Here is a 10,282-nt window from a genome sequence, read left to right on the forward strand (position 1 = left end):
CCCTAATATATTATATGTGTAAACAGTCACACACGATGTCATGACCTTATTTATCAGTTGCTAGACTTCACACGCTACTTTGCTCTTGAAAATTATAATTGTATGTTTTATAATCATATACAATAAATTACATATGGTATTTATCTCTACTTTCTAAAAGGAAAGTGAGAAGAATACTTCTGGCTTAACCAATTTAACGATATAATAATTTTTACGCTCTAAAACTTTAACGAGATACTAAAATATCAAATTCAAAAAAAGAATACTAAGAAAAAAGAGACATATATTCTCTTACGAATAAAACAGTTTGTAAATATGGAACTCGTACTCTTTGTTTTGTTTTCAAAATTACTAAATCGATTTTGATGTAACTCCTATAACGTGTCTACCAAACTGACATATCGTGTGAAACTGGCGTTAATTAATCCATTCATTAAATATCCGGGTCCATAGGTGAAGCTGGATACAATGTGTGAATGAAATAGTTTTATTTTCGTCTAGTATCTATTGATACAACATAATATAATATATTTTTACTTATAGTGACAATTCATATAACTATGATGGCTGGTGGCGTTAGTACAGTCACAATTAACTAGCAATCTGTTACAGGCAGAAACGTGTGTCGATTTCTTTAATTTTAATCAATAACAACGTGGGAAAGTACCGCGTCGTACATTTTATTATATAAGGAGCAATTTGAAGAATTCTACTTCAAATCATATTGTAAACCATACAGTGACATATTGATCAGAGCTATGGCAGCTTGTGGTAGCGAATTATTATTAGTGCTAGTGACGATTAGCGTCTGTTTAGTGGACAGCAATCCAAACGTGTACGGTGAGAGTTGTTTTTAAATAATATATAAACATTCAGATACAACTACCGAATTCATTCTACTATATACAATTGGAACTATCCGTATCGTGGGACTTAAGATAACACGGATACATTTATTTACTTAGATAAGTGCAAGTGTGTTAACCGCCGTTTATTGTTTTTATAATATTTTCAGTCGAATTGTAAAAATAATTTCCAATAAAGGTATAATGTAAAAGATCACATTATATGTAATTATTCCGCAGTACTCGAAATCACATGGATCATAGATTGAATATTTCAAAGTACGAATCAACCAAAACAAAACAAAAACAAAAATTTAAATAATTCATTCTAAAAAATACATAAAACGACTCATTATAAAAGTGACACGGTTGTTCATTTTATGTATTTAGCTCTGGTCTTATTTATAAAAAACTAGCTATTAGTGCAGGTAATTTAGAATAATCTTTTAATGTAAGTCTAATTTAAAAAAAGAAGCATATCAAATACGAGGCGAGGCTAATTAATATTTTCATAAAAACAGGTTTAGCTCGAACCCAATCTTACGTGTACTACACGAAAAGCGACTGGGGTGGTCTGCCGTCGACCGACGTTCGGCCGTTGGAGACCCCGGTGCCCTACGTTGTGATCCACCACACGTACATACCAGGAGCTTGCGGCACCCCTGAACAATGTAAAGCAGATATGAGATCAATGCAAAACTATCACATCAGTATGGGCTGGGGAGATATTGGATACAAGTAAGAAATTAATTCAATTTAATGATTGTTTTACATAATAATAATTTTGTTACCACCTTTCGCCTATATAGGATATATATGTATGTATCTAATTTTAAGATAAATGTCAATGTCAAAGTCTTCTTTTTTTATGATCCAAAGTTTTGAACTTTTTATTTATGGACATGTATGTATTAGGTACATTTATGTAATATTAACAATATGTCTGTCATTCTGTTTATCATCGTTAACTAAGAATGGTTAAACGTATTTTAATTGGGCTCTCAATAGATAATGCTGACGTTTTTAAGATATTTAACATCTCACTAACGAACACAGACCAAAATATAACCAGTGAATAAACACGTAGAACTTGAAGCCGTTATTAGACACGAAATTATCAAAACAAATGTTCAAGGTCTTCTTTGAAATGTTACAAAAGCAGCAATATTTTAATAAGAATCCTCATTCAGCGTCGTATTTATTACGTCTATATTGAGTTTAAGAATAAACATCTATATCTGAATGATATAATATTTCTAATATTAATATTTACAATTATATTAAAAACGATTGTCTTATATATATATCTAAAACAATATTTTAATCGCTTTTTAATAGTATAGTAATGTCTCACTTTCAGTTTCTGCGTTGGCAGCGACGGCGGCGTTTACGAAGGCCGAGGTTGGGACAACATCGGCATACACGCGGGTCGTGCTAATAATAACAGTATAGGGATTTGTCTCATAGGGGATTGGAGGGGTAAAAAAAAACGCTGATATTATAATTCTATATGAATAATAAAAATAATCCTTTATGGTAATGTAGAAAATTTTGTATAAAAAAAAATTGTTTTATTATAATTTCAGTTGAGGATCCACCAGAAGCTATGTTGGAGAGCACTAAAGCTCTAATCAGAACCGGAGTATTAAACGGCAAAGTCAGCACCGCGTACAAGCTGGTGGGTCACAGACAGGTCATGGCGACGGAGTGTCCCGGGAACGCTTTGTTTAATATAATATCAAAGTGGCCCCATTTTTCTAATAAATTTAATTTAAATAAAGAATTAATTAAATATTGAATACGTTTGTTTTTTTACGCTATGTCCTAAAACTGAAACAGCACTTAGTAAAATTAAAGATGCAAAAAAATGGCGAACATAATATATGTTGGCAATTTCCTTTGGGTAATAATCTTTCAAAATAAGCAATGCTATATGTTTCTCGAAGCGAAAAGACGTGCATAGATTAGCCAGAAAGTCAGACAGAGACACAACTATAAAAAAGTAAAAAAAAAATTGTCTAAGCATGAAGTTAAAAGGTTTTTATTCATTTGACAAACAGCCAACTAAATTTTATTTATTTGTAGATATAAACGACAAAGGTATCTCAAATAAATATTTACAACTACTAATAATTCTATATTTAATTAATCATGATAATGTAAGTTCGTCCGTATATCTGTTTGTTTTCTAAAACTCCACATTCGAAAAAAATTTCAATTAAGTTAGATTTCAGTAAAACAAATCCGTTTTAAATAACAACTATTTTATATAATTAAATATATATATGTGTGCGTGTGTGGGTGTGTGCGTTATTATATCTTATTTATAAAAAAATATATAATAAAGTATGAGGGAAAGTACAGGTAATTGTATCTTGGAATAAATATACAAGTTGTAGTTGTTGTACCGAATGTAATATTAAATATAATAAATTATAACATTAATGTTATAGTTTATGTTTCTTTCTTTAAGAAAAAGAAAAATATATATACAAAAGATTTACCTCGTAAAAAACTTCCGCAATGATAACGCTTGCCGGGTATTTGAATGATCAAAAACATTAAATAAAATATAGGTAACATTATAATACCTTTTTAATGACAAAGTTATTCAATACGATATATGATCATATGTTATTTGTTTTTTCTAATAATGGATTTATTTAAAACGATCAATCATTTTAATGGACGAAGAATACAAAAATAAAAAGGTTGATAATTAAAAATATTTTTTTTTTTCGTAAAGTAAAGATAACAAAAGATAAATCTGTAAATAATGGTTAAAGAACCATCTTGGACATTTTATCTCAAGTGCTCAAATACATTCCGCTAAGTGAATGCTAGGATAGTTAGATAGGTAATGCTAGGATAGTGCTAGGATAGTACAAATTTTCTCGCACTAAATGTACAGCAATATAACTTTGATATAAAACATGTTTATCGTTTTGATTGACAATTTTTTATTTAATTTCATTAATAGTATTCATTTACTTCAAATCCATTAACTCTCTGATAATATATATATATAATGCAAACGTAACCGCCATTTTGGAAGTGCTGGCAAAATTAATGTTGAGGGGCTATGACGTCATGGGCTTTATCAACTTTCTGAATAGATAAGTTTAAAAAATCAAAGCACATTTTGATAATATTGTGTGTCACTTGATATCTACAACGATTATTGTCTGATATCATTGTGTCCGAATGTAAAACGGTGACTTGAATTTGATTATTTAAGATTCTATATTAATTTTATTGATGATTAATTCTATATTAATTTTATTGATGATTGCTTCCAAGATGGTGTCACCGCGTGGTTACTTCTTACTAACATAAAATCAAAACCGAGAAAATGAATTCTATTGCTTAGACTGAATCACACATTATTTTATTGAGATATTACTATTTATCTTCTGTTGCTTTAGGAAATTTCTTTCTCATTTATAATGAGGTTGATGAAAAAATCTGTTCGACTATAAAATGTCAAAGACGTGATTAAATTAGAGTTATATTTTTTTCACTATCCTAGTACTCATGTCAAGGGAGTTAGGGAATTGAATGACCCAGATTGGATGACCTTTTCTAAGAAAATATATGTACTGTAATATGTCTTATAGTTATTCAATCTCAAAAGAATAAATATAGTTTTGACCATAAATTAGAAAAGAAATTGAAAAGATATACATATTAAATTTTTGTACTAATTAAAAACTACCTACCAATATGTCTTTGTACAGTGCTACAGTCATCGCGTTGTGTAAGACAATTAATCATTACTGATTTATTTTAAAGTGATAAATACGCATATATTTTTTTTTCAGTTAAACAATAAGCTCGTCATCATCGGAATTATCGTGCCACATTTATCAATCAACAAAAAGGTTTTAAATTAGATACTTTAGAATCCTTGACATATGTACAGATGTTTAACGAGTACATTAGCTTTTTGTAACCATCTCAATTATATTGTGTAACAAAGCCCCATTGAATAATAGGTACGAACAATTTTTTTGACGTGATCTATTCAAACATATGCGGAACATACCTGCTCGTATTTCAGAAAATCAAAAATGACACAATATAAAAAGATTCCTTAATTAATATTTATATGTTTAAATGAATTGCTTTGAATCAGGAATTTAATATCAAATGCACATAATAAATCAGATATTTTGTACGAAATATACTTTTTATATAAAACAGAATCTTTAACTTATTTGAATTGAATTAAAATTTAAAAGAATAGGTTTAATCCTATAAGAATAACAAAATATAAAGTATAGGCTAACAATGTAGTATTAAAAAAGGTACATTAAGTGACATTCTATATAGTTTTTTTCGTGTCAAAAATTATCAAAAATTTCGCAATAGAAACTCACGTATTTGCGAATAGCGGTTAGGGTCGCTGCATTCGTGAAACTGCGGGGATTCACCTCAGTGCCAGATGACTATAAACGTACTTAGACTGCGGAGAATTCTGTTATACGATCACTGCTGCCAAAACGATACGCCATATTTATTGTAACAATCGAAAACTTTAATACATTCCATTCATCCGCATGTGACGGTCCTTTCCACGGTAAGATTATTACATTATACTCTTAGTTGTTGTCACGAAAATGAGTTTTTATTTCCATGTTCTTATTTTTTTCTCGAGCATAAGCGATTTGTTAGCAACTTCACGTACTATATTTAATTTGATATTGGACTTCAGGTTTTGTATATAATACTATATTTATTAAACATATATATGTTTTTTTAAATTATATATTTTAAAATGTGAGAATCAAACGAAATAAAACTATAATACGCTTAGTTTTAATATTTTTAAACGCATTCATTAACGGAAGCGTTCTTAAAATATTATTAGTTAATTATTAACTGGGAATTTATAGTTAATTTTCTATTCAATGAAATGCAATGAAATAAAATAAAAATTAATATCTACAATTAGTGAAAAATTATTGAAGATATTTATTTTTGTGGGCTCGCTACGAAAATGGCAACGGGTACTTTTGGGAAGAACTATTAAATCGAGTCAAAGCCACGCATTTTCCGTTAAATATGAATTACATAAAGAAAAATAAAGATAAAAAAAAATATTATTATTATTTCAGACAGATTTTTATTTACGATCGAAAAAACTAAAACTAATGAATAAACAAAAAAAATATTGTTTAATTATTTTTAATTCGGAATATTAAAAATTGGTCTTAACTACACCAATAACATATACATATTAGTTTTTGTAATATTAAATTAAATTATGTATGGTTCTGAACATATGGAGCTTGTAATCTAACTAATATTCATATGAATTACGTCATAATTTCAACGATATGTAAAAATTTAACTAAAACTATATTTTTTAGATAAATCTTTTTTTAACTTTTTTATTTTACATTTTCTCTGTCATCACGATTGCTTTCCATTAATGGTGATTAATGAAAAACAAGTTGTAAGTATCTCAAGACAGTAAACGAAACGTATTAATGTGTTAAATAATACTCAGGTGTAATTCGTAAAGAGGTTTAATTAAATTTCAGTTTGAAACGTTATTTGAATTTCCAAGCTTTTGTACGGGAACAGTACAGTAGCGGCGCTTAGTCACGAATTACGCAAATTAATGCTTACATCAATTAAGATATAACAGTAAAATGAGATTCATTCTTTAGTTATATTTTTCTTATATTTTTATATAATAACATGATATCAAATATAAATAAAAGATAACGAACCATTAGGATAAATACGCCATGTTTTAAAATCAATAGAATACAAATTTAATTGACAATTCATAGATAAAATAAATTGTGTTGATCGTATAACAAACAATACTTAAAATATTAAAGGTACGTCATGTAACTGATAAGAACCAAGTACTCGTTACAATATTTTGCGATAAAATTGTTTGTTATTAAAATCACAATTATCATCAGAATATTTTAATGATTGTTTTAGAATAATGACGATTTATATCGAACTCCTAGTTTGTGCGTATATAGTGGATATAGCGAGCAGCGGCGCTGTATTCCGTGGGCAAGATGGTAAGTGAATTTTATAATAGATAATTTATAGTCATCTTTTTAAACCGGTGGAAGGAATGAATTGTACATTTATATCGATCAAATCGTTCTTTTTGATACACTGATAACGAGATGTGAAAATGTTTTTATTAGGAAATGATAAGGTTTAAGCTATTACACATAGATGTTACTTGTACGTTGAGAATCATTCTAATATTTATAAATATGTTGTTGACATATTATTTACCTGAATCCAGTCGATTGGGCTGTACTAAATCGAGCGATTCCTTCAGAAGGCATATGCAAAATGTTGAAAATAGATGCAGAAAGTAGTGATTATTATCAAAAATCATTTGTAAGCGTTTTTAGAGGATAGTTTATGATCATGGTATTGTTTTCAGCTGATGATGACAACGAGGTGTCTAGTTACGATTTTCCCTACGTGACCCGTTCCATGTGGCACGCTAGACCTCCAAAAGAAAAGATACCCTTGCAATCACCAGTACCATATGTAGTCATACATCACTCCTATTCGCCACCGGCCTGCTATGACGGTGTAACCTGCCGTCAAGCTATGAGGTCCATGCAGAACTTCCACATGGACTCTAGAGGCTGGTGGGACATAGGTTACAAGTGAGTGATTATTATACCCCTTTTCTTCATCTTAATCCAACAATTACAAGAACAACATTTAAACCTTTAAGCATGATTAAGTCAATGCATAAGAAAACAAAATATATTCCGCAATTAAAATGGATAATCATAAAACTAACAAGTTGAAAAATTACATAAATAAGTCTGTAAAATTAATCTTTTGGGAGTCTGAAATTGCTTATATCAGAAAGGTAATGTTGTTAAAAAACAAACTAATATAGATAACTGCTTAGTTTCGCCGTCGGCAGCGATGGAGCAGCGTACGAAGGCAGAGGATGGACAGTGCTAGGAGCGCACGCTCTCCACTTCAATAACATTAGCATTGGAATATGTCTGATTGGGGATTGGAGATGTGAGTGTCACTTATACAACGAGCAAACCAGGAAAACACTTATGACATTTTATTATATAATCTGGTAGAGAATGGCTTCCAAAGGACGGCTTCCTATACTGGATTGATAGCTAGCTTGGTTTGAGAGAAAAATTGTATGGCCTGAAAACTCTCTTACCACTAATTGGCAGATGGATATGTGAGGGTTGTTTGCCCTTATTATTTAATGTATAAAATCTACAAACATATGTCACTTATATTCTATTACTTTTCCGGTGTGAAAGCATACATGTTACAAGCTTTTATGTATGTATACGCTGACTCAGGTGATAGCTAGACGTTTATAATAGTTGACAATTGATCCGGAGGCATAACAGGAATGTATTCCCTTTGGAATTAATTTCTTTTATGTTAGCTACCGTTCTGGATAAATGCTTTATAAAAAACATACATCTATAACGAATTCGTTCTAATCTGATCTATATCAGAAATTTTAATATATTTTTGTATTTAACAGTCTTAGTGCCGCCTTCAAATCAACTGAAGTCAGCCAAAGCTCTAATAAATGCCGGAGTAGAATTGGGATACATCAAAAGCGACTATAAGCTTGTTGGTCATAGACAAGTCCGGGAGACTGAATGCCCTGGTGACGCCCTGTTCCACGAGATACAAACTTGGGACCATTGGTCATCCTTCCCCGCCTCTTATAAGGATTTAGATAAAATTGACTTGACTGGATCTCAGAATAAAAGTTAAATTATTTATTAAAGGGACTTTTTGTTACAATTTTTTTAAAAGCTCTTATTGTTATTTCATTTTAGTAAAAAAAAACTCTAGAGGTAGTGATTGTAAGAGAAAAATATATATAATATTCTGTTGACTTTTTATTGATAATTTTACTTAACCTTCATATTCTCAACAAGACACTTTTTTGATTCACATTCCGTGACTGTAATTATATATATATATATATATATATATATATATATATATATATATATATATATTTATATTTGCTCATTACAACTATTATAAAAAGCAGAAGTATTTTGCCCTTTAATCTTAAATCAGACAGAATGTTGTTCAAAAAGAAGCAAGCGAAATTTTTTGTCTGCGTATTCAAAACTCCAAAGTCTAAAATTATTTATCCAACGAGATTGACCCACTCCAGTCATCTTTATGAAAAAAAAAATCAAAATAAGGGCATACATAAATTTATATGATTAATATCGTAATAAGACCGACTTGTTGACCAAATCACATCACATTTATCATCATACAAAGATTCCACTAGATCTAATTTAACTGTATCCTTTGCTACAACTGTATCATTTGTATTTACTGTGGCAAACGATTTTATCAGGTCATTACGATTTTCACACTTATGTCAGGGTTTAAGCTAGGACATCATCTCTGAATGAACAAAGACAACATCTCTGAATGAACAAAGATCTGCTATCAAATGACAATAATAATTTAGCTTTAATGTCCATTCTAAATGTTTTTATATTCATGATTACCGTTTTATCTAAGGGAGTCCCCTAGACGACTACACAAACAAGTTTCTTCATATTTTTCTCACAAGTCCGTGATGTAACCTTAAGTGGGAAATGAGTGTGCCATTGGAATAATGTCACTGACCCCGTTTAATACTATAATGAATCACCCTTTTTATTTCATTCGAATTTTGAATATTTTTCTTTAGAATATAAAATAGGAAAAAGTGATACCTATGCTTCTTCACATAACGCAAGTTACAGTTAAATTATTAAAAATTTAATTTCTCCTAACAAATCCCCAGATAATCAAAACATGGTTTGTAAGTTGTAGGTCCTGGAAATCAAATAGCATACATACATGTTAACTGTCTAGCCAGGGGTAGTGCTATTGGCAACGGTTATCAAATTTTATCAGACAGCTCATTTAACTGATTGCTGTTTTAAACCGAAATAATAAAATAAAAACTATATCCGTAAAGTATTGGATACCTGTAGCGTAAATAGAAGCCAACTCAATTTTTCGTTGGAACTCATAAATCATCACAGTGACTCATCAGTATTATGACCATAATATACGTAGTATAATTTGTATTATAATCACGGTACTTATACGTTTTATATTATACACAGCACGTGATGCATACGTCACAACGTGGGTCAGCAAAGAGACGTCAAGGTTCGCTAATTGCTTACACGTTTACGGTAACGGTAAGAACCATGATTTATCATTTTTATTTATAAAAAAAATATACAAAAACAATTGTATATCTTATCAATGTTGCTCTTGTTTTGATTTATAATCACATTATTGAACTTTTAAAATGTCAAAGAAAATAGTACCAGCTCCAACTGGCACCATGAAGTTATCAGTTACGTGTACTGGGATATTACAAGAATCCAAAACAAGATAAAATATAATAAAGCTGT

At 29.9% G+C, this 10,282-nt stretch overlaps 2 protein-coding genes across 2 annotated transcripts; both read left to right on the forward strand.

Moving 5' to 3' along the window:
* The first annotated feature begins 578 nt into the window (after positions 1 to 578).
* Positions 579 to 2,644, forward strand: LOC116777962 (peptidoglycan-recognition protein LB-like). Its single transcript, XM_032671783.2, has 4 exons — positions 579 to 840; positions 1,367 to 1,583; positions 2,206 to 2,324; positions 2,432 to 2,644. The coding sequence occupies exons 1-4, from the start codon at positions 759 to 761 to the stop codon at positions 2,641 to 2,643; spliced, it is 630 nt and encodes a 209-aa protein (XP_032527674.1). The 5' UTR covers positions 579 to 758; the 3' UTR covers position 2,644.
* A 2,638-nt stretch (positions 2,645 to 5,282) lies between these two features.
* On the forward strand, positions 5,283 to 8,743 carry LOC116777961 (peptidoglycan-recognition protein LB-like). The gene is made up of 5 exons (XM_032671782.2): positions 5,283 to 5,424; positions 6,807 to 6,892; positions 7,273 to 7,504; positions 7,759 to 7,877; positions 8,374 to 8,743. The coding sequence occupies exons 2-5, from the start codon at positions 6,811 to 6,813 to the stop codon at positions 8,610 to 8,612; spliced, it is 672 nt and encodes a 223-aa protein (XP_032527673.1). The 5' UTR covers positions 5,283 to 5,424; positions 6,807 to 6,810; the 3' UTR covers positions 8,613 to 8,743.
* Positions 8,744 to 10,282: the final 1,539 nt, after the last annotated feature.

The sequence above is a fragment of the Danaus plexippus genome, chromosome Z (assembly GCF_018135715.1).
Source record: "Danaus plexippus chromosome Z, MEX_DaPlex, whole genome shotgun sequence".
NCBI classification, from domain to species: domain Eukaryota; kingdom Metazoa; phylum Arthropoda; class Insecta; order Lepidoptera; family Nymphalidae; genus Danaus; species Danaus plexippus.